General features: G+C 49.4%; 1 gene segment (V, D, J or C); it reads right to left on the reverse strand.

Moving 5' to 3' along the window:
- Positions 1-8,713: 8,713 nt before the first annotated feature.
- LOC149128019 (Ig kappa chain V region K-25-like) lies at positions 8,714-11,719 on the reverse strand. The segment is given in 2 exon segments: positions 8,714-11,518; positions 11,642-11,719. Coding segments are annotated over 2 exon segments (483 nt in total).
- Positions 11,720-25,411: the final 13,692 nt, after the last annotated feature.

Below are 25,411 nucleotides of genomic sequence, written 5' to 3' on the forward strand. Positions count from 1 at the left end.
ATTGGAGGAGTGAACCAGCAGATGGGAGAGAACTCTCTCTCTCTGCGTAACTGTGTGTTTGTGTGTAAAGCATGTGCTTTCAATAAAAATAAATCCTTTAAAAAACTGTACACATAAAACTAAAAATTTTTGCATATGAAATTGGTACCTTTTATAAAATTTTAAAATCACCAGTACTTAGAATATTTTTCCTTGTATTACCTATAATGTTTTCTCTTTTGATCTATGAATCTCAAAGGATACTATATCTTTGAAAGCTCAGTAAGAATAATTGTTTACTTTAGAACAGTAGGGACATGGTCACGTCTGTGCTGCTGCCACCAAGGAGGAGGAAAGGAGGAAGCCTCAGAGGAGTCAGCCTGGCCCCTTCCACCCGACCCTGCAGGACCTTCAAGCCTGGCTGCTCTGAGAATCACTCTCAGCAGATGGGGCCCAGGAGGAGCAGCTGGGGCAGCCCAGCCTCACACTTCTGCTTTCCTGGGGTTTTTGTTAACGCTTGTTTCACTGTGGTAAGTAGCACCACTATATGCTCCTTGACAGTAGTAAGTGGCAGCATCGTTACACTGCACGCCGCTGATGGTGAGAGTGAACTGTGTCCCAGATCCACTGCCGCTGAACCGCGATGGGACCCCAGATGCCAGACTGGATGCAGAATAGATCAGTTGCTTGGGAGGCTGCCCTGGTTTCTGCTGAAACCAGGATAAGCGGTTGTTATTATAAACACTCTGACTGGACTGGCAATTGATGGTGACTGTGCCTCCAACAGCCGCAGACACGGGGGATGCAGTCTGGGTCAGCACTTGGGCAAATGTGGCACCTGAGAAGGGAAACAGAAACACAGAGACCACACTCATCCTCACGTTCTAAGAGGACGCTCCTGCAGAGACGGACATCCCTGGCCACACTGCCTGAGGCCGTTCCTGCTGCTGGCCTTCCTTACCTGGGAGCCAGAGCAGCAGGAGCCCCAGCAGCTGAGTGGGGGCCCTCGTGTCCATGCTGGGTCCTGCCTGGCACTGCCTCCTGCATGGGGTGGGAGCAGCCTGCTCCTAAATGCCCAGAGAGGTGGGCGGTGCTCTGGGGACATGCAAATGAGCAGGGTTGGGGCAGGGCTGTGCCCAGCTGAAGGGCCCAGTGCAGCTCAGAACTCAGCCCAGGGGCTGTGTCTCCAGCTGCCCCAGCTCAGACCAGGGATGCACAAGTTTACCTGCAGTGCCCATGTTTCTACCGGGAGATGTCACCTCCCAAAGTTTCTGAGGGGCATTTGTCAACACTTTAGGTGAGTTGGAGCACAAGATGGTGTAATGTATTCATGGTTATGTTGGGATTCTGTAGGAAAAAATCCATTTTCTATGGAATACTTAGTTACACCTTAAAGCTAAGGTCCATGTCTTTACCTGTTTGTCCTCTGATGTCCTCACATTGTCCCCTCACTGCAGACCGCTGCACCAGGGAGATGGTCTCAGAGAGACGAGACTTCTGTCCACACTTACCTCTGTACTGACTCAGAATAAACATCCTCAGAACAAGCGGCTGCCAGAGACCAGGACTCAGAAGGAGAACGCAGGTGCTTAGATGAGAGATCACACGTTGTGCTCTCCCATCTGCAGCCAGAGTTCTGAGTCAAGGATGCAGGAGGAATACAGAAGTGAGTTTCAAGCAGTCACCGTAGGTCTGAGAACATCAAGAAAAATAACTTCCCTCTCTCCCCTGCCCTGAAATTTTCACACTTTTCTTAAGAAAGCTAGAGAGGGGGCTGCAGATGTTTATAGCTGGTTAACGCCCTGGCCTGAAGCACTGGCATTTCATATGGGTTTACATTCCAGACCCAGCTCTCCACTTCCCATCCAGCTCTCTGCTATGGACTGGGAAAGCAGTAGAAGATGGCCCAATTCCTTGGGCCCCTGCACCAGCATAGGAGAACCAAAAGAAACTCCTGGCTTCTAGCTTCTATTCCGTGCAGCTCTGTCCACTGCATCCATCTGGGGTGTGAACCAGAGGATGGAAGACCTCTCTCTCTTCACTACTTTCACTGTAACTCTGTCTTTCAAATAAATTAAAAAAAAAGAATAGAAATCCAGAGAGGATGGAAAGCTGACATCGTGGAACAGTGGATTAAGCTACCATTTGCAATGCCAGCAGCCTATACCAGAGACTGGTTTGAATCCCCACTGCTCACTTCTGATCCCATTTCCTGCTAATGCTCACCCTGGGAGCCAGCAGACAATGGCCCAAGTTCTTGGATTCCTGCCCCCCAGGGGAGACCAGGGGCAGTTCTGGCTCTGGGGTCTGCTTGGCCAGGAACTCACTGTTACAGCCATTTGTGGAGAGACCCAGCTTCAGAAACCCTCTTCTCTCTCTCTCTCTCTCTCTCTCTCTCTCTCTCTGTCTTTGCCTCTCTCCAATCTGTCTTACAAGTAAATAAGTAAATATTTTGAAAAATGGAAAATATTAACTCTTGTGAGAATAATATTTATTAGCAATAAGTATACACCACAATACAAGACACCCTGCTAAAACTGGGCTCTATTTTTTAAAAAATTTATTTAATCTATTTGAAAGACAGAGTTACAGAGAGAGGTAGAAACAGAGACAGAGGTCTTCCATCCACTTGTTCACTCCCCAGATTTTTATAATGGCCGGAGCTGCGCCCATCTGAAGCCAGCAGCCAGGAGCTTCTGCCGGGTCTCCCATGTGCACACATGGGAATAATGACTTGGACCCTGTCCTACTGCTTCCCCAGGCCATACCAGAGAGTTGGATTGAAAGAGGAGCAACTGGGACTGGAACCAGCACCCATATGGGATGCGGGAGCTTCAGCCAGGGCTTAACCGGCTGTTCCACAGCAACTTGGGCTCTAATATTTTTGCATCCAGTGTCTGGGCTTGGATTCTTCCACAGACCTGTATGTTGGCTGGTTTCATGCTACAGCAATTTGAGAAATTTAACAAGTTTTTCCTCAATCGAAGGAATATTTGGCCGTCAGACCGTTACTGAGACTACAATTAGTGTATCTTTTCAGGAAACACAGTGTTGAACTGCCCGATTTGTTCCCTCTGCCTCTGCCCAAGAAAGGAGGATGCACTAGGTGGACCTGGACACCCACTGCCCACGTGCCCCAGCAATGGCAGTGTCCAGGGAGGATCTCACTTGAATTCATGGGAGCAGGTGTAAAACATATGTTTCTTATTTGCCCTGATCACTAAAAAAAAATCTATGAGATCTTTATTCTAAGTCTACAAAAGATTGTAATACTGAGTGGTATACCATTGTGTACAATGAAGCCACTATTGTTTCATTTCGATGAGAACTGTCTGTCTGATTTTGCACTGAATGAAAATTTGCCCTATCAGGATTGAAAGCTGATGCGATTCCATCATGGACCCTCCGTGGGCCCCAGTGCACCTCAGCTGTGTTAGTGACAGAGGGTTGGGAGGATTGAGACAGCCTTGTGTAGACTCTGGAGGAAGTGGTTTTCTGCTCACTTCTTGTGGAATTCTTTGTTTACTGGAAAGTTAAGCTGGTGGTAATAAATTGAACGTATGTCCAAGTAAAACTTAAAAGGAAAAGAGAGGAGGGTGGGAGTGAGGAAGGAGGGAGGATGTTGTGAGAAGTGGCATTATGCTCTCACATCGTGGATAGGATGGGCCAGACTTGTGCAGTGGGTAAGGCCACAGCATGCAGCGCCAGCATCCTACGTGGGCACCGGTGGGAGTCCCGGCTGCTCCACTTCCAACGAGCTCCCTGCTAATGGCCTGGGAAAGCACCAGCAGATGGAACAAGTGCTTCAGCCCTGGAAATCATGTGGGAGACCCAAAAGAAGTTCCATCACCCAGCTCTTGCTGTAACTGCATCAGCCAGTGCAGCCATTGAGGAGTGACCCAGCAGAAAGAAGAGAACTCTCTCCCTGAAACTGTGTGTATGTGCGTTTGTGCTGTGAGTGTCTGTTTAAAACACAGATGGTCAATAAGCAAATAATTTTTTAAAAAACTGTACATATGAAATTGGCATCTTTTATAAAATTTTCTAATCACCAATATTAAAATATTTTTCCTTGTAATATCATTAAACTTTTCTCTTTTGATCTATGAATCTCAAATGATGCTTTAGCTTCAAATACTCAGAAAGAATAATTACTTTCCTTTAAAAGAGTAGGGACATGGTCATGTCAGTGCTGATGCAGCAAAGGAGAGGAAAGGAGGGAGCCTCAGAGAGTCACCCTGGCCCCTTCCACCCGACCCTGCAGGACCTTCAAGCCTGGTTGCTCTGAGAACCACTCTCAGCAGATGGGGCCCAGGAGGAGCAGCTGGGGCAGCCCAGCCTCACACTTCTGCTTTCCTGGGGGGTTTTTGTTAGGGCTTGTATCACTGTGGTATCATCATTACTATAACTTTTATAGCCTGCACAGTAGTAAGTGGCAGCATCGTCACACTCCACGCCACTGATGGTGAGAGTGAACTGTGTCCCAGATCCACTGCCTTTGAACCGCGATGGGACCCCAGATGCCAGACTGGATGCAGTATAGATCAGGAGCTTGGGAGGCTGCCCTGGTTTCTGCTGAAACCAGGATAAGCGGTTGTTACTATAAACGCTCTCACTGGACTGGCAACTGATGGTGACTGTGCCTCCCACAGCTGCAGACACAGGGGATGGAGTCTGGGTCATCACAAGCGCACATCTGGCATCTGAGAAGGGAAAGAGAAACACAGAGACCACACTCATCCTCACGTTCTAAGAGGACGCTCCTGCAGAGACGGGCAGCCCTGGCCACACTGCCCGAGGCCGTTCCTGCTGCTGGCCTTCCTTACCTGGGAGCCAGAGCAGCAGGAGCCCCAGCAGCTGAGTGGGGGCCCTCGTGTCCATGCTGGGTCCTGCCTGGTACTGCCTCCTGCATGGGGTGGGAGCAGCCTGCTCCTAAATGCCCAGAGAGGTGGGCGGTGCTCTGGGGACATGCAAATGAGCAGGGGTGGGGCAGGGCTGTGCCCAGCTCAAGGGCCCAGGGCAGCTCAGAACTCAGCCCAGGGGCTGTGTCTCCAGCTGCCCCAGCTCAGACCAGGGCTGCACAAATTTACCTGTAGTGTGTACACTTTTACCAGGAGATGTCACCTCCAAAAGTCACTCAGGGACATTTCCAAAACATTGAATTTACGGGATAAGAAATACTAGAAGCAAGTATTATCCACAGTAAAGACACCCCTGCTAAAACTGGGCTCCATTTTTTTTATCTCCATCCGTCAGGGCACTGATATTTCCTCTGACCTGTGTGTTGGCTGACTTCATGCTGATGGGATAGGAGAATATTTAAAAGCTTTTGTCAGGGACAATTTGTCCATCTGACCATCATCGAGAGTACAATGAGCTTATTTTTCAGGTAACACAATGTGGAGTTGCCCGATACATTCCCTCTCCTCTGCCTCTGCCTCTGCCCCTGTCTAGGTGGAGACAGACGGAGGCACACGTGCACCTGCACACCCACATCCTCATTGTCCTGAGCACTGGCCCTGCTCCATGGGAGGTGCATCACAGAGCACAGTTTGAACATCATTGGTTTGTTTCTCATCTGCCCGGCCCACTAAAATGAAAGATGTATGACATAAAGGGCTCTGTTCAATTCGTTCCGATTTTTCCATGCCTAAGAGATTGTGATACTATTCCTTGCATGCCTTTATATACCAACAATGAAGCTCCTATTAGTGCAAATCCATGAGAATGTTCTATTTGATTTTGCAAGCTCACACGATTCCACATGTGACCCTCAGGGGGAGCCAGCGCACCTCAGGTCTGGTAGTGACAGAGGGCTTGGGAGGATTCAGACTCACAGCCTTGTCTAGACTCTTGAGGGACAGTGGTTTTCTGCTACTCTGTGTTGGATTCCTCATAGAGTGGAGGGCTGACCTAGTGTTTATAGAGTACATTGACAATATTTCAGTGTGTGGCCGACGTTGTGGGTAGCTAATGAAGACACCACCCTCAGATCCAGCATCACATCTGGGTGCCAGATCGAGACCTGGCTACTCCACGTCTGATCCAGCTCTCTGCTATGGCCTGGGAAAGCAGTGGAAGATGACCCAAGTCCTTGGGCCCCTACACCCATATGGGAGTCCAGGAAGAATCTCTGGCTCTTGGCTTTGCATGGGGTAGTTACCCAAGTTGTAGCCATCTAGGGAGTGAACCAGCAGATGGACGACCTCTCTCTGCCTCTGCCTCTCTGTAACTTTTACCTTTCAAATGAATACATATTTTAAAAATGGACAAAAAATGGATACTTTGCTTACGTTAAAGTAAGTTAAATTCATGTATCTTGGTATGATAAAACCATGGAAGAGCTAACAGTTCTATATGCATTTCCATGTTTCACTGGGGCTTACTCTAGACTTAGAGGTCAGTGCACGACGCGTTAGGAACACCCGCAGGCTGCTTCTCTGGAGCTGTCACCTAGAGAAGAGCTCAAGGAGTGGTGACCCCAGTCAGAGTCTGGAGCTGTCTCCACATTCAACATCTCAGGAGTTTTCAAGGAAGTCCTTATACTATTTTTTTTGTCTGAGACTTATGTTTTAAAGGTGGGTTTCACAGTCATATTAAAAAGAGGTCATATGCAATACACAACTAGAAAACAAACACCCTACAAAACACAAATCCAACAGGGTATATGTCGTGAGAACTCCATACAATATGTTTGCAGATGCATTTTCTCTATATCAGTTCCTAAAATGTGCTGGGAGAGGTTTTGGTCAATAGGTATGCTCTTAAATTATGATATAATTGTGCTGATAAGATAACCTAGAGGAGCCCAATACTGTGGTGTAGCGGGAAAGCCGCCAACTGCAGTGCCGGCATCCAAAATGGGCACCAGTTCAACATGGCTGCTCCACTTCCCATCCAGCTGTCTGCTATGGCCTGGGAAAGCAGTAGAAGACGGCCCAAGTCTTTGGGCCTCTGTACCCCTATAGGAGATCTGAAAGAAGCTCCTGGCTCCTGGCTTCGGATCAGTGCAATCCAGCTGTTGTCTCCTACTGGGGAGTAAACCAGCAGATGCAAGACCTCTCTCTCTCTCTCTCTCTCTCTCTCTCTCTCTCTCTGTCTCTCCTTCTCTTTGTGTGTGTAACTCTGATTTTCAAGTAAAACAAATAATAAACAAAAAGAAAAAAGTATATATGGTGTCAAAATTTCTTGCAGTAAAACAATCTGATCTCCTAATTCTTTTCCGTATACTCTCTGAAGTAGTCCCGGAGGTTTCATTAAATTTCTAAATTATCTGCTCAAACCTCTTGGCTTCTATGACAAGTCATCTAGGTTTACACATTGTAGCTGATTTGTAAGGGTGCAGTGAGGGGCCAGCACTGTGCACACTAGGTTAATCCTCCACCTGCAGTGCCGGCATCCCATATGGGCACCGATTCGTGTCCCAGCTCTTCTTCTTCCATTGTAGACATGAACTGGCACCCACATGGGATACCTCCACTGCAGGTGATGGCTTTACCGGGCTAGGGCACAGCACCGGCCTCACCCTATCAGGTCTAATTCTGTCTCAGGGAGACATAGCAGAGATGGTAAGAGTGTAAGATGGGACATAAAACTTCTCCAACACAAAAGTCATCCACAGCCTACTGCCTGCTCACTAGGACTGTCATCTAAGGAGCTGGGCAGGTTGACTGATTAAGGACTGTGATGGGGAGATGATGTGGAAGGACCTGGGGGAGCTATACAATCCCAATGGTCCTGAAGTCGGGAGGAGGGCCAGGGTCCAGGGGCTGTGACAGGGCAGCAGGCTGTGGAGTGATGGGGGGAGGGGCCACAGAGCAGGAAATGTAGCCATCCTGACACTGGAGAAACCGGGAACGGAATCCCATGCACAGGATAAAGAGGAAGAGGTAAGTGTGAGTTTTGAGGAGTCACCAGAGGTCTGAGGAACATCAGGAAAACAACTTCCTCTCTCCTCTGTCCAGAACTGTTCAGAATTTTCTAGACAAAACCTGGAGCAGAGGGAAGACCAGCATCATGGCACAGTAGGTAAAGCTTCTACTTGCAATGCCAGCAGCCTACATCAGAGACTGGTTTGAATCCCCTCTGCTCCCCTTCCGATCCTGTTTCCTGCTAATGCACACCCTGGAAGGCACCAGAAAATGGCCCAAGTTCTTTGATTCCTGCCCCACAGGGGAGACCCAGGGCCAGTTCTGGCTCTGGGCTTCTGCTTGCTAAGTCCTCACTGTTAACCATTTGTGGATGCACCAGTTTACCGAAAATATCAGGGCTCCATTTTTTTTTACTTTTTCATTTATTTATTTTTTTTAATTTATTGAGCATAAATTTCCAAAGTACAGCTTATGGATTACAATAGCTTCCTCCCCCCCGTAACTTCCCTCCCACCCACAACGCTCCCCTCTCCCACTCCCTCTCCCCTTCCCCTTCACATCACGATTAATTTTCAATTATCTTTATATACAGAAGATCAATTTGGCGTATGTTAAGTAAAGATTTCCACATTTTGCTCCCACACAGAAACACAAAGTGTAAAATACTATTTGAGTACTAGTTATAGCATTAATTAAACACCTAAGAGTAATTGTGTATTAATTACAGAGTTCAACCAATAGTTTTAAGTAGAATATAAAATGCATCTTTTGTATTGTTGTGGCTTCCCCCCCGACCTCCCTCCCTCCCGTGGCCCTCCCCTCACCCACTCCCTCTCCCATCCCGCCCTTCATCACGTGTCATTTTCAATTACCTTCATATACTGAAGATCAACTTAGTATATACTAAGCAGGGATTTCAACAGGTTGTACTCGCACAACTGAACCAGGTATAGGGTATTGTTCGACTAGTAGTGTTGTTTTTGAGTTTCATAGTTCAACATATTAAGGACAGAGATCCTGCGTGGGGAGCATGAACCCAGTGACTCCCGTTGTTGATTTAACAATTGTCACTCTTATTTATGATGTCAGCAATCACCCGAGACTCTTGCTATGAGCTGTCTAGGCTATGGAAGCCCCTTGAGTTCACCAACTCTGAACTTGTTTAGTCAAGGCCATATCAGAGTGGAGGTTCCTTCCTCCCTTCAGAGAAAGGCGCCTCTCTCCTTGATGGCCTGATCCTTCTGTTGCGGTGTTGTTCACCAGGATCCTTCATTTAGATTGTTTTTTGCCACCGTGTCATGGCTTTCCATGCCTGCGAGACTCTCCTGGACCTTTAGTCAGATCCTAATATCCCAAGGGCTGATTCTGAGGCAGGAGTGCTGTTTTGGGCATTTGCCATTCTATGAGTCTGCTGTGTGTCCTGCTTCCCCCGCAGGATCATTCTCTCCCTTTTGATTCTATCTTTCATTATTTGCTTACACTGGTCTTATTTGTGTAATCTCTTCGACACTTACCCTATCTTTTTGATCAGTTGTGTATTTATATTTATCACTTTACCAAGTGTGCTGGCATTGGTACCTGCCTCCTTGGTAAGGTTGAGTTGAAATCCCCTGGCACATTTCTAGTTCCACCATTGGAGGTAGGTCTGAGTGAGTATGTGCCGTCCTATATATCTCCTGCTCTCTTATTCCCACTCCTATGTGTCACAGAGATCAATTTTCTGTTAATTTTTAAATGCTTAAGAATGGTTGTGCATTGATTGCAGAGTTCAACCAGTGGTCTTGTGTAGAGCAAACCAGCAACAACAACAACAACAAAAATACTAAAGGAACAAAATAGTAAGTTGTTCCTCAACAGTCTAGACAAGGGCTGCTCATGTCATTGTTTCTCATAGTGTCCATTTCATTTCAATGGGTATCATTTTAGGTGCTCGTTTAGTTGCCATCGCCGGGCTACATTTTTTGTTAACTCCAGTGTCAGGGCACTGACTCTTGCCATGGACTTGTGTGTTGCCTGGTTTCATGCTACAGGAACAAGAGAAATTTTAAAACCTTTGTCCTCAATCAAAGGACAATTTGGCTATCTGCCCATTACTGAGACTACACCTTAGTCTGTTTCTTCAGGAACACAAGTGTTGAACTGACCAATTCATTCTCTCTGCCTCTGCCCCTGGCCTGGCTAGGCTGAGACAGGACGATGCTCTAAGAGGACCTGGACACCCACTGGCCCCTTGCTCGGAACAATGGCCTTGCTCCCGGGATGTCTCTGCCATGGAGCAGAGTGGGAGCACATGCACAACATGACATGAGTGTTTATTATCTCCCTGACCACTAAAGTGAGAGATCTATGAGACAGAGGGCTCTGCACCTTTTCCCATTTACTCTACATCCACAAAACATTGTGATACTGTTAGCTATGTACCATAGTGTATGGACAATGAAGCTACATAATTGTTTGATTTGGATTAAATGAAGACCTTCTGACTCAGGGATTGAAAGCAACATGATCACACCTGTGACCCGCAGAGGGAGACACTGCACTGGTAGTCCAATGTAGTGACAGAGGGAAGGGAAACAGAAGAGGGGTGGGTGAGTGTGGAAGGAGGGAGGACATGGTGGGAAGTGGCATTAGCTCTCATAACTGTGGATATATGATGGGCCGGCCTCGTGTAGTAGGTAGGCCACCAAAGGCAGCACCAGCATCCCACAGGGCAGCTGTGGGAGTCCTGGCTGCTCCACTGCCAATCCAGCTCCCTGCTTGGCCTGGGAAAGCTCCTGTAGATGGCTCCAGTGTTGGAGCCCTGGCACCCATGTGGGAGACCTGAGAGAAGCTCCATCTCCAGGTCTTGGCTGGCACATTTTCAGCCACTGCAGCCATTGCAGGAGAGACCAGCTGATGGAAGAGAACTCTGTCTCTGAAACTGTGTGTGTGTGTCTGTGTATAAAACACGGACTTTCAATAAGGAAATAAATATTTTAAATAACTGTAGATATGAAATTACTTTCCTTCATAAAATTTTATAATCACTGGTATTTAACATATTTTTTCTTATAATAGCTATAATGTCTCTCTTTTCCTATATGAATCACAAATAATGCTGTAGCTCCAATACTCAGAAAGAATAATTGCCTTTCTAAACAGTAGGGTCATGGTCATGACTGTGCTGGTGCCGCCAGGAGGAAGAAGAGGGAAGCCTCAGAGGACTCACCCTGGCCCCTTCCACCCAACCCGGCAGGGACCTCAAGCCTGGCTGCTATGAGAATCACTCTCAGCAGATGGGGGCCAGGAGGAGCAGCTGGGGTAGCCCAGCCTCACACTTCTGCTTTCCTGAGGGGTTTTTGTTAGGGCTTGTAACACTGTGGTATCAGCATTACTGTAACTATAAGTCTGCTGACAGTAGTAAGTGGCAGCATCGTCACACTGCACGCCGCTGATGGTGAGAGTGAACTGTGTCCCAGATCCACTGCCTTTGAACCGCGATGAGACCCCAGATGCCAGTTTGGATGCAAAATAGATCAGGAGCTTAGGAGAGTGCCCTGGTTTCTGCTGATACCAGGCCAAAAAGCTGTAAATGTTCTCACTGGCCTGGCAATTGATGGTGACTGTATCTCCCACAGCTGCAGACACGGAGGATGGAGTCTGGGTCATATCAATGGCAAATGTGGCACCTGAGGAGGGAAACAGAAACACAGAGACCACACTCATCCTCACGTTCTAAGAGGACACTCCGGCAGAGACAGGCAGCCCTGGCCACACTGCCCAAGGCCGTTCCTGCTGCTGGCCTTCCTTACCTGGGAGCCAGAGCAGCAGGAGCCCCAGCAGCTGAGTGGCGGCCCTCGTGTCCATGCTGGGTCCTGCCCGGCACTGCCTCCTGCATGGGGCGGGAGCAGCCTGCTCCTAAATGCCCAGAGAGGTGGGCGGTGCTCTGGGGACATGCAAATGAGCAGGGGCGGGGCAGGGCTGTGCCCAGCTGAAGGGCCCAAGCAGCTCAGAACTCAGCCCAGGGACTGTGTCTCCAGCTGCCCCAGCTCAGACCAGGACTGCACAAGTTTACCTACAGTGCCCATGCTTCTACCGGGAGACTTCACCTCCCAAAGTCACTGAGGTACCTTTGCCAAAATTTAAGTGAACTGAACAACCTGATGGTTTAATGTATTCATGGTTAGGTGGGGATCTGTAGCAGAAAGTCCTTTTCTCTAGAGAACACCTGGTCACACCTTGGGAGGTGCAGTCAGTGTCTTTTCCCTTTTTAGTGAGTGGCTGGGCTCTGACATCCTCCCAATGGCACTGTGTTCTCACGTGGGGTCCATTCTACAGCACACAGAGAACAGCTGACTGTAAGCTGAGCGAGCACACAGTGCCTCTGAGAGAGAATCTGTTGGGTAAGTATCTGATGACCTCCTGTCAGTGTAGGTATGTGACAGCCGCAGGGTCAGCTATCAAAGAAATATAGTGGAGGAGGAGGCTTTGATAGGTTGATCTGTGTCTGCATGGAGGGCAGAAATTGGCTTTGCAGGGATATGAGAGGTAGGACTGAGTGGGGGCATGAGAAGGGACGGAGGAGGAGAGGAAAGAGTCTGGGATGCAGAGGAGGCCCTGCCCCTCACTGACATGCAGTCCCCTGGGGTTGAGGAGGCTCTGAGAGAATGGCAGTCAGGGGCACAGCTGCAGGAGGGACTGGGTGCAGATTTGTGTCCCCATGGAGTGAGGCAGAGACAGTGAGGAGCTGTGTGTTCTACCCCATCCTGGGCTGGTACCTGTATTATTTTAAATTCTGGCCTCGGCTATGGGATTAACACGGCCATGTGGAGGGAATAGATTCCAAGCTATAGAGACCTGAGCTCAAATCCCAGCACCCACACCTGCTCACCATGGGACTTTGGGTAACCCTCCCTGTTACTGGGATGGAGTCAGATAGGAGAATTCACTCCAGTCTCTCCGCACCTGCACACAGTTACAATCTCCCCAGGTGTCCACATCAGACCCAGGTTGCACAAGTTTCCTACAGAGAATGTGTCTCTGGGGGTCTCAGCAGAGAGAGGACCAATGTGGGTAGAGGTCCACGCTCTCCTCACAGCTCAGCCCAGTTTTTCTGCTACAGCTACACCAGTACAGGGGCTGCAGGGCCTGCACAGCCCAGAACTTGCAAGAACGTCCCTCCCCCTCTCTCTCTTCCTCTCTCTCTGTCTTTCTCTTTCTCGCTCTCTTTCTCCCTCTCCCTCTAGAGCCTGTGTTCACCTCTCACTGATGCTCACTTTTTATGACTATATACTTCAGGAACAGTGCTTTTTCTGCTACTCCGTGTTGAATTCTTTGTCTAGTGGAGGGTTAAGCAGTGATGATAGAGTAAATGGAAAGTATGTCATTGTAAAATTTAAAAGACAAATAAAAAAAAAGTGTGGGAATGGTTTGAGAAAGGAGGGAGGACATGGTGGGAAGAGGCATTACACTCGCACAACTGTGGATAGGATGGCCCAGCCTTGTACAGTGGGTAAAGCCACCGCATGTAGTGCCAGCATCCCATATGGGCACGGATGGAGTCCTGACTGTTCCACTTCAAACAAGCCGCCTGCTAATGGCCTGGGAAAGCACCAGTGGATGGAACTAATGTTTCATCCGGGAAACCTGAAAGAAGTTCCATGTCCCAGCTCTTGCCAGGCACAGCCTCAGCAGGTGCAGCCATTGGAGGAGTGAACCAGCAAATGGGAGAGAACTCTCTCGCTCTCAGTGTGTGTATGTGTGTGCAGCTGCTTCCAAGGAGGAGGAAAGGAGGGAGCCTCAGAGGAGTCAGCCTGGCCCCTGCCACCCGACCCTGCAGGACCTTCAAGCCTGGCTGCTCTGAGAATCACTCTCAGCAGATGGGGCCCAGGAGGAGCAGCTGGGGCAGCCCAGCCTCACACTTCTGCTTTCCTGGAGGGTTTTTGTTAGGGCTTGTATCACTGTGGTACAATCAGCACTACTACAACTAAATTCGCCTTGACAGTAGTAAGTGGCAGCATCGTCACACTGCACGCCGCTGATGGTGAGAGTGAACTGTGTCCCAGATCCACTGCCTTTGAACCGCGATGAGACCCCAGATGCCAGAGTGGATGCATAATAGATCAGGAGCTTGGGAGGCTGCCCTGGTTTCTGCTGATACCAGGCTAAATTTTTGTTATTATAAAGACTCTGACTGGCCTGGCAGTTGATGGTGACTGTGCCTCCCACAGCTGCAGACACGGAGGATGGAGTCTGGGTCAGCACTTGGGCAAATGTGGCACCTGAGAAGGGAAAGAGAAACACAGAGACCACACTCATCCTCACGTTCTAAGAGGACGCTCCTGCAGAGACAGGCAGCCCTGGCCACACTGCCTGAGGCCGTTCCTGCTGCTGGCCTTCCTTACCTGGGAGCCAGAGCAGCAGGAGCCCCAGCAGCTGAGTGGGGGCCCTCGTGTCCATGCTGGGTCCTGCCTGGCACTGCCTCCTGCATGGGGCAGGAGCAGCCTGCTCCTAAATGCCCAGAGAGGTGGGCGGTGCTCTGGGGACATGCAAATGAGCATGGGCGGGGCAGGGCTGTGCCCAGCTCAAGGGCCCAGGGCAGCTCAGAACTCAGTCTCCAGCTGCCCCAGCTCAGGCCAGGGCTGCACAAGTTTACCTGCAGTGCACATGCTTCTACCATGAGACATCACCTCCCAAAATCACTGAGGGATACTTTTAAAAACTTTAAATGAACTGGAGACAATATAGCATAATCTATTTTTGATTTCATTGGGATTCTGGAAGAGAAAGTCCCTTTTCCTAGGAAATATTTAGTAACACTTTAAGGCTGATTTCATTGTGTTTACCTGCTTGTCCTCTGATGCCCTCACATTGTCCCCTTACAGCAGACCGCCGCACCAGGGAGATGGTCTCTGAGAGATGAGACTTCTGCCCCACACTCACCTCTGAAACTGATCAGAATAAACATCCTCAGAACAAACATCCTGCCAGAGACCAGGACTCAGAAGGAGACGAAGGTGCTTAGAGGAGAGATCACATAGGTGTGCTCTCCCATCTGCAGCCAGAGTTCTGAGTCAAGGATACAGGAGGAAAATAGAAGTGGGAGTTTCAAGGAATCTCCATACTTCTGAGGAACCTCAAGAAAAATAACTTCTCTTCTACCCTTTCCAGAAATGTGCACGCTTTTCTTAAGAAATCCAGAGAGGGGCCAGTCCTGTGGCTCAGAGCGTTAAAGCACTGGCCTGAAGCACCGGCATCCCAGATGGGCACTGGTTCTATTCCGTCAGCTCCTCTTCCGATCAAGCGCTCCTCTATTGCCTGGGATAGCGGTAGAAGATGGCCCAAGTCCTTGGGCCCCTGGACCCATGTGGGAGACCCAAAAGAAGCTCCTGGCTCCTGTCTTTGGATCGGCACAGTCCAGCGATTGCAGCCATCTGGAGAGTAAACCCGAGGATGGTTCACTACCTCTCCCTCTGCCTCTCACTGTAAATTGACTTTCAAATAAAATAAAAAAGAAAGAAATCCAGAGAGGAGGGATGGCTGGCATCATGGCACAGTGCATGAAGCTGCCACTTGCAATGCCAGCAGCCTACATCAGAGACTGGGTTGAATCCCACTGCTCCACTTCTCACCCCATTTCCTGCTAATGCACACACTGGGAGCCAGCAGACAATGGCCCAAGTTCTTGGATTCCTGCCCCACAAGGGGAGGCCAGGGGCAGTTCTGGCGCTGGGCTTCTATTTGGCCAAGTAACTGTTAACAGCCATTTGTCGAGAGACCAGATAACAGAACCCTCCCTGTCCCGGCTTTGCCTCTCTTTAATGCTCAGTCTTACAAGTAAATAAATAAATACTTTGAAAACTGGAAAATATTAACATTTATGAAAATTATCTAAATTCTATTTATTAGAAATAAGTATGCACCACAGTACAAAACCCTGCTAAAACTGGAATCTATTTTTTAAAAATTTATCTAATTTATTTGAAAGACAGAGTTACAGAGAGAAGTAGAGACAGAGAGACAGGTCTTCCATCCGCTGGTTCACTCCTCAGATGTCCGTAACAGCCAGAGCTGCACCGATCCGAAGCCAAAAGCCAGGAGCTTTGTCCAGGTCTCTCACATGGGTACAGGGGCCCAGAGACTTTGGCCATCTTCTAAGGCTATCCCAGGCCATAGCAGAGAGCTGGATCAAAAGAGGAGCAGCTGAGACTTGAGTCCCCGCCATACGGAATGCCGGCGCTCAGGACAGGGCTTTAACCCACTGCACCACAGCGCTGTGGGCTCTATTACTTTTACATCCAGTGTCTGGGCTTTGATTTTTTTTTTTTTTTGACTTAGTGAATAGTGAGAGAGAGAGACAGAGAAAGGTATTCCTTTGCCGTTGATTCACCCTCCAATGGCCGCCACAGCTGGCACACTGCGCCCGGTGCACCGCGCTGATCCGAAGGCAGGAGCCAGGTGCTTCTCCTGGTCTCCCATGGGGTGCAGGGCCCAAGCACTTGGGCCATCCTCCACTGTCTTCACGGGCCACAGCAGAGAGCTGGCCTGGAAGAGGGGCAACCGGGACAGAATCCGGCGCCCCAACCGGGACTAGAACCCGGTGTGCTGGCGCCGCTAGGTGGAGGATTAGCCTTTGAGCCGCGGCGCCAGCCTGGGGTTTGATTCTTCCACTGACCTGTGTGTTGGCTGGTTTCATGCTACAGCAATTGGAGATGGAAGGACTATTTGGCCATCTGAGCATTACTGAGACTACAATTAGTGTATTTTTTCAGGAAACACAGTGTGGAACTGCCCGATTTGTTCCCTCTGCCTCTCCCTCTGCCTCTGCCCAAGAAAGGAGGATGCACTAGGTGGACCTGGACACCCACTGCCCACATGTCCCCAGCAATGGCAGTGTCCAGGGAGGATCTCACTTGAAGCACATGGGAGCAGGGGTAAAACATGTTTCTTATTTGCCCTGATCACTAAAAAAAGATCTAGGATATCTTTATTCTACGTCTACAAAAGATTGTGATACTGCCATCATGTACCATTGTGTACAATGAAGCCACTATTGTTTCATTTCGATGAGAATTGTCGATCTGATTTTGCATTGAATGAAAAAATGCCCTACCAGGGATTGAAAGCTGACGCGATTCTCTCATGGACCCCCAGGGGGCGCCAGTGCCACCTCAGGTCTGGTAGTGACAGAGACTGGCAGGATAAGGACACAGCCTTGTCCAGACTCTTGAGGAACAGTAGTTTTTCTGCTCGCTCCTTGTGGAATTTTTTGTTTCCTGGAAGGTTAAGCTGGTGGGAATAAATTAAATGCATGTCCAAGTAAAGCTTAAAAGTAAAAGAGAGGAGGGTGGGAGTGAGGAAGGATGGAGGACATGATGAGAAGTGGCATTATGCGCTCACAACTGTGGATAGGTTGTTCCAGCCTTGTGCAGTGGGTAAAGCCACCATGTGCAGGGCCAGCATCCCACATGGGCACCGGTGGGAGTCCTGGCTGCTCCTCTTCCAAACAAGCCGCCTGCTAATGGCCTGGGAAAGCACCATCAGATGGAACAAGTGTTTCAGCCCAGGCACCCAGACCTGAAAGAAGTTCCATGTCCCAGCTCTTGCCAGGCACAGCCTCAGCAGTGCAGCCATTGGAGGAGTGACCCAGCAGATGGAAGAGGACTCTCTCCCTGAAACTGTGTGTGTCTGTGTGTAAAACACAGACTTTCAATAAGCAAATAAATTATTTTCAAAAACTGTATATAAAAAACTGTACAAATGAAATTGCATCCTTTATAAAATTTTCTAATCACCAGTATTTAAAATATTTTTCCTTGTAATATCTATAATGTTTTCTCTTTACACTATGAATCTCAAATGATGTTCTAGCTTCAAATATTCAGAGAGAATAATTGCTCTCCTTAAAACAGTAGGGACATGGTCATGTCAGTGCTACAATTGCCAAGGAGGAGAAAGGAGGGAGCCTCAGAGGAGTCACCCTGGCCCCTTCCACCCGACCCTGCAGGACCTTCAAGCCTGGCTGCTCTGAGAATCACTCTCAGCAGATGGGGCCCAGGAGGGGCAGCTGGGGCAGCCCAGCCTCACACTTCTGCTTTCCTGGGTAATTTGTTAGGGCTTGAAACACTGTGGTAAGTAGCACTACTACTGTAATAACCGCCTAGACAGTAGTAAGTGGCAGCATCGTCACACTGCACGTCGCTGATGGTGAGAGTGAACTGTGTCCCAGATCCACTGCCTTTGAACCGCGATGGGACCCCAGATGCCAGTTTGGATGCATCGTAGATCAGGAGCTTGGGAGGCTGCCCTGGTTTCTGCTGATACCAGGCTAAGTCGCTACCAATGCTCTGACTGGCCTGGCAATTGATGGTGACTGTGCCTTCCACAGCTGCAGACACGGAGGGTGGAGTCTGGGTCATCGTGGCTTGGGCAAATGTGGCACCTGAGGAGGGAAACAGAAACACAGAGACCACACTCATCCTCACGTTCTAAGAGGACGCTCCTGCAGAGACGGGCAGCCCTGGCCACACTGCCCGAGCCCGTTCCTGCTGCTGGCCTTCCTTACCTGGGAGCCAGAGCAGCAGGAGCCCCAGCAGCTGAGTGGGGGCCCTCGTGTCCATGCTGGGTCCTGCCTGGCACTGCCTGCTGCATGGGGCGGGAGCAGCCTGGGCCTAAATGCCCAGAGAGGTGGGCAGTGCTCTGAGACATGCAAATGAGCATGGGCAGGGCAGGGCTGTGCCCAGCTGAAGGGCCCAGGGCAGCTCAGAACTCAGGCAGGGGCTGTGTCTCCACTGTCCCAGCTCAAGCCAGGGCTGCCCAAGTTTACCTGCAGTGCCCATGTTTGTACCAGGAGACCTCACCTCTTAAAGTCACTGAGGGACATTGCCAGCACTTTAACTGAACAGAAAGACCTGATGGTGTAATGTATTCATGGTTAGGTGGGGATCTGTAGCAGAAAGTCCTTTTCTATAGAGAACACCTGGTCACACCTTGGAAGGTGAAGTCAGTATCTTTTCCCTTTTGAGTGAGTGGCTGGGCTCTGATATCCTCCCAATGGCACTGTGTTCTCACGTGGGGTCCATTCTACATACAGCACACAGAGAACAGCTGACTGTAAGCTGAGCGAGCACACAGTGCCTCTGAGAGAGAATCTGTTGGGTAAGTATCTTGATGACCTCCTGTCAGTGTAGGTATGTGACAGCGCAAGGTCAGCTATCAAAGCACGAGAGTGGAGGAGGAGGCTTCAATTGGTTGATCTGTGTCCCTATGGACGGGAGAAATTGGCGTTGCAGAGAAATGAAAGGTAGGACTGAGTGGAGGGATGAGGAGGGACGGAGGAGGAGAGGAAAGAGGCTGGGATGCAGAGGAGGCCCTCCCCACACTGACACACAGTCCTCCGGGGTTGAGGAAGTCTCTGGTCCAGCCCCAGGTGTAAGGGTCATCTGGGGAAAGAGCAGCACATGGAAGATCTCTCTCTCTCTCTCTCTCTCTCTCTGTGTGTGTGTGTGTGTGTGTCTATATCTTCTCTGTCTACGCCTCTCACTGATGCTCAGTTTTTTAAGTAAATAAATGAAAAATATTCAAAATGGAAAAGGTTAACATTTGAGAAATAGCTTACTAGAAATAAGTATTCATCACAGTACAAGACACCCTTGTTATACTATGTTCCTCTTTTTTATCTCATCTGTCCCGGCACTGATTCTTCCACTGACCCATGTGTGGGCTGGTTTCATGCCTCAGCAATTTGAAAAGTTTAAAAAGGGCCGGCGCCGCGGCTCACTAGGCTAATCCTCCTCCTGTGGCGCCGGCACACCGGGTTCTAGTCCCGGTTGGGGCGCCGGATTCTGTCCCGGTTGCCCCTCTTCCAGGCCAGCTCTCTGCTGTGGCCAGGGAGTGCAGTGGAGGATGGCCCAGGTGCTTGGGCCCTGCACCCCATGGGAGACCAGGAAAAGCACCTGGCTCCTGGCTCCTGCCATCGGATCAGCGCGGTGCGCCGGCCGCAGCGCGCCGGCCGCGGCGGCCATTGGAGGGTGAACCAACGGCAAAGGAATACCTTTCTCTCTGTCTCTCTCTCTCACTGTCCACTCTGCCTATCAAAAAAATACTAAAAAAAAAATAAAAAAAAAGAAAAGTTTAAAAAGCTTTTTCCTCAGTCAAAAGATCAAGTTTCCTTCTGACCATTCTGAGACTACAATTAGCTTAGTTTTTCAGGAAACACAAAAGTTGAACTGCCGGATCCATTCCCTCTGCTTCTGCCCCAAGACAGGGGGATGCACTAGGTGGACCTGGACACACACTGCCCACCTGCCCCGAGCAATGGCAGTGTCCAGGGGAGGCCTCTCGCATGGCCCATAGTGGCAGCAGGTGTAGAAGCTTATATGTTTGGTATTATCTGTGCTGCTCACTAAAATGAGAGATCTGTGAGATGAAGGGCTCTGTTAGATTTTACAATTATTCTGTGCCTAGGAGATTGCGATACTGTTTGTTGTGAGGCACTGTGTGCAATCAATGAAGCTCCTATTGGTTCAATTCGATGAGAGTTTGCTATTTGATTTTGAATTGAATGAAGAACTGCTCAAACAGGGATTGAAAGCAGACGGGATTCCACCTCTCACCACAAGGGGCGCCAGTGCACCTCAGGTCTGGTAGTGACAGAGGGATTTGGAGGACTGAGACTCACACCTTGTCTAGACTCTTGAGGAACAGTGGTTTTTGTGCTACTCCGTGTTGAATTCTTTGTTTAATGGAGGGTGAAGCTGGTGATTACAAACTGAAAGTATGTCAGAGTAGAACTTAAAGGAAAACAGAAGAGGAGTGGGGGGGAGTGAGGAAGGAGGGAGGACAGGTGGGAAGTGGCATTATGCTCTCACATATGTGGATAGGGTGGGCCGGCCTTGTGCACTGGGTAAAGCCACCGTATGCAGCGCCGGCATCCCCATGGGCACCGTTGGGAGTCCTGGCTGCTCTACTTCCCAACGACCTCCCTGCTAATGGCCTAGGAAAGCACCAGCAGATGGAACAAGTGTTTCAGCCCTGACACCCACGAGGGAGACCTGAAAGAAGCTCCATGTCCCAGCTCTGCCAGGCACAGCCTCAGCAGTGCAGCCATTGAGGAGTGAACCAGCAGATGGACGAGAACTCTCTCACTGTCACTGAGTGTGTGTAAAGCATGGGCTTTATAAGCAAATAAATCTTTTTTAAAAAACTGTACATATAAAAAAACTAAAAACTTGACATATAAAATTGGTATCCTTTATAAAATTTTATAATCACCATAATTAAAATATTTTTTGTAATATCTATAATGTATTCTATTTTGCTCTATGAATCTCAAATGATGCTCTAGCTTCCATACTCAGGAATAATAGTTGATTTCCTTTAGCACAGTAGGGACATGGTCATGTCTGTGAAGCTGCCACCAAGGAGGAGGAAAGGAGGGAGCCTCAGAGGAGTCAGCCTGGCCCCTTCCACCCGACCCTGCAGGACCTTCAAGCCTGGCTGCTCTGAGAATCACTCTCAGCAGATGGGGCCCAGGAGGAGCAGCTGGGGCAGCCCAGCCTCACACTTCTGCTTTCCTGGGGGGTTTTTGTTAGGGCTTGTATCACTGTGGTACCATCACCACTACTATAACTGTATTCGCCTAGGCAGTAGTAAGTGGCAGCATCGTCACACTGCACGCCGCTGATGGTGAGAGTGAACTGTGTCCCAGATCCACTGCCTTTGAACCGCGATGGGACCCCAGATGCCAGAGTGGATGCATAATAGATCAGGAGCTTGGGAGGCTGCCCTGGTTTCTGCTGATACCAGGCTAACCTAGTACCAATGCTCTGACTGGCCTGGCATTTGATGTTGACTGTGCCTCCCACAGGTTCAGACGCAGAGGATGGAGTCTGGGTCATCACAATGGCAAATGTGGCACCTGAGAAGGGAAACACAAACACAGAGACCACACTCATCCTCACGTTCTAAGAGGACACTCTTGCAGAGACAGGCAGCCCTGGCTACACTGCCCGAGGCCGTTCCTGCTGCTGGCCTTCCTTACCTGGGAGCCAGAGCAGCAGGAGCCCCAGCAGCTGAGTGGGGCCCTCGTGTCCATGCTGGGTCCTGCCTGGCACTGCCTCCTGCATGGGGTGGGAGCAGCCTGCTCCTAAATGCCCAGAGAGGTGGGCGGTGCTCTGGGGACATGCAAATGAGCAGGGGTGGGGCAGGGCTGTGCCCAGCTGAAGGGCCCAGGGCAGCTCAGAACTCAGCCCAGGGGCTGTGTCTCCAGCTGCCCCAGCTCAGACCAGGGCTGCATAAGTTTACCAGCAGTGCGCATGTTTCTTTGGGAGACATCACATCCCGAAATCACTGAGGGACACTTGGAAAAACTTTAAATGAACTGGAGACAAGATAGCATAATCTATTCATGATTGCATTGGAATTCTGTAGTAAAAAGTCACTTTTCTAATGAATAGTTTACACCTTAAGACTGAGGTCATTGTCTTTACCTGTTTGTCCTCTGATGTCCTCACATTGTCCCCTCACGGCAGACCGCTGCACCAGGGAGATGGTCTCTGAGAGACGAGACTTCTGTCCCACACTCACCTCTGTACTGACTCAGAATAAACATCCTCAGAACAAGCGGCTGCCAGAGAGAGACCAGGACTCAGAAGGAGAACGCAGGTGCCAGAGTTCTGAGTCAAGGAAGAAATGATAAGTTGAAGTTCAAGGCCTCACCATAGGTCTGAAGACATCAAGAAAATAACTTTCCTCTCTCCTCTGTTCTCAAGCCTTCATGTTTTTTCTAAAAAATCATCAGACGAGGGAAGGCTGGCATTGTGGCACAGTGGAATAGGCTGCCATTTGCAAAGCCAGGAGCCTACATCAGAGAATGGTTTGAATCCCCACTGCTCTACTTCTGATCCCATTTCCTGCTAATGTACACCCTGGGAGGCAGCAGAAAGTGGCCCAAGTTCTTTTTTTATTATTATTTGACAGATAGAGTTAGTGAGAGCGAGATAGAAACAGAAAGGTCTTCCTTCTGTTGGTTCACCTCCCAAATGGCCACTACGGCTGGCGCTGTGCCAATCCAAAGCCAGGGGCCAGGTGCTTCTTCCTGGTATCCCTTGCGGGTGCAGGAACCAAGCACTTGGGCCATCCTCCACTGCCTTCCTGGGCCACAGCAGAGAGCTGGACTGGAAGAGGAGCAGCCGGGACTAGAACCCGCCGCCCATATGAAATGCCGGCACCACAGGCGGATGATTAACCTAGTGAATCACGGTGCCGCCCCCCCAAGTTTTTGGATTCCTGTCCCACATGGGAAACCCAGGGGCAGTTCTGGCTCTGGGCTTCTGCTTGGCCAGGAACTCACTGCTACAGCTATTTGTGGAGAGACCAGATTATAGAACTTCCCTTCCCTTTCCTTCTTCCCTCTTCCTCTCCTCTTCCCTCCCCCTTCCCCTCCCCTCCCCTCCCCTCCCTTTCCCTTCCCTTCCCTTCTCTCTCCCTCTCAATCTTTCTCTGTCTTTACCTCTCTCCAATGCTCAGGTTTTAAATAAAGAAAAAATATTTTTGAAAAGTAGAGAATGGTAACATTAAAGAAAAATAGCATTTTAGAAATAACTGTTGACATGATAAAAGACACTCTCTTAAAACTGGGCTCCACTTTTTGTTATCTCCAGTGTCAGGGCACTAACTCTTACCACTGACCTGTGTGTTGCCTGGTTTCATGCTACAGGAACATGAGAAATTTTAAACACTTTGTCCTCCATTAAAGGACAATTTGGCTTTCACCATTAATGAGACTCCAATTAGTTTGTTTTCCAGGAACACAAAGGTTGAACTGCCTGCTATATTCCCTCTGCCCTGCCTCTGCCCCTGCCTAGGCTGAGACTGGGGGTTGCACTAAGTGGACTTGGATGCACACTGTTCACTTGCCCCGAGCAATATCATTGCTCCAGGGGAGGCCTCTCACATGGAGCAGAGTGGGAGTGAAGGAAGCAGGCACTCAGGTTAAAACTGATTAGGTTTGTGAGCTGGAAGACCACCCCTTCACCACGCCCCTGTGTGACCTCATGCCCCTACCTGGCCACACCTGAGTGCCCACCAGCCAATCAGGTGAATTAACCACTCCCCTTTGGAAGTGGATTAAAAACCTGAGACAAGGTATGTCTGCCCTTTTTCCCTCCCTTCCTTCCCTGACTTCTTGCCAGTAGGGGGCTGGCTGCAGCCCTGCACCTCCATGGCCTGTGGCCTTTGGGCCACCTGCCCCACGCTACCTGGCCTAGATGCTCCTCCACGTGGCTGGTTCCTTTTACTGGTGTGAACCCACATCTACCTCTCTCCTTTAGACAGAGACCTCACTCTCCTATGCATCTTTCTCACTGAATAAAAGCTTAAAATGTACCATGCTGCCTTGTTCATTTATGCTGGTATTCAGAATTCTTCTCTGAATATTAGGCAAGAACCCACATGGGCTTATTAACATGGGGGACTTATTAATAAGCATTAGGTGATATCGTATGGCACCCCAAATTATATTTTGGGGGGATCAAATTCCAACATCAGGAGCAGAGGTAGAGCATTATTGGTTTGAGTATTATCAGCCCTGCCCACTAAAATGGAAGATCTATGAGATAAAGGGCTCTGTTCGAGTTTTCCATTTAATCTACGTCTACAAAGATTGTGAATCTATTAGTTGTGTGCCATTGCATGTTAACAATGAAGTTACTATTGGTTCAATTCGATGAGAATTTTCTATTTGATTTTGGATTAATGAAGAACTGCTCTATCAGGGCTTGAAAGCTGACACGATTCCACCTATGACCCCCAGGGGGAGCCAGTGCACCTCAGGTCTGGAAGTGACAGAGGGATTGGAGGGATTGAGGCTCACAGCCTTGCCTTTAGGATGAGGAACAGTGGTTTTCTGCTTACTTCATGTTGAATTCTGTATATATGGAAGGCTGAGCTAGTGTTTATAAAGTACATTGAAAGTATGTCATTTCAAAAGTTAAAATAGGGGCCAGCGCTGTGGCGCAGCAGGTTAAAGCTCTGGACTGAAGCACCGGCATCCCATGTGGGTGATGGTTCGAGTCCCGGCTGCTCCACTTCCAATCCAGCTGCGTCTATGCTCTGGGAGAGCAGTAGAAGATGGCCCAAGTCCTTGGGCCCCTGCACCTGGGTGGGAGACTCAGAAGAACCCCCTGGCTCCTGGTATCAGATTGGTGCAGCTCCATCCATTGTGGCCAACTGGGGAGTGAACCTCTCTCTCTCTCTCTCTCTCTCTCTCTCTCTGCCTCTCCTCCCATGTGTAACCCTGACTTTCAAATAAATAAATAAATCCTTTTTAAAAATAAAATAAATTAGGCCGGCACCGCAGCTCACTTGGCTAATCCTCCACCTGCGGCACCAGCACCTCGAGTTCTAGTCCCGGTTGGGGCACCGGATTCTGTCCCAGTTGCTCCTCTTCCAGTCCAGCTCTCTGCTGTGGCCCAGTAGGGCAGTGGAGGATGGCAGGTCCTTGGGCCCTGCACCCAGATGGGAGACCAGGAGCAAGCATCTAGCTTCTGGCTTCAGATCAGCGCAGTGCGCCAGCCATAGCA

The sequence above is a fragment of the Oryctolagus cuniculus genome, chromosome 2 (assembly GCF_051225735.1).
Source record: "Oryctolagus cuniculus isolate XC-2025 breed Fujian yellow rabbit chromosome 2, ASM5122573v1, whole genome shotgun sequence".
NCBI classification, from domain to species: domain Eukaryota; kingdom Metazoa; phylum Chordata; class Mammalia; order Lagomorpha; family Leporidae; genus Oryctolagus; species Oryctolagus cuniculus.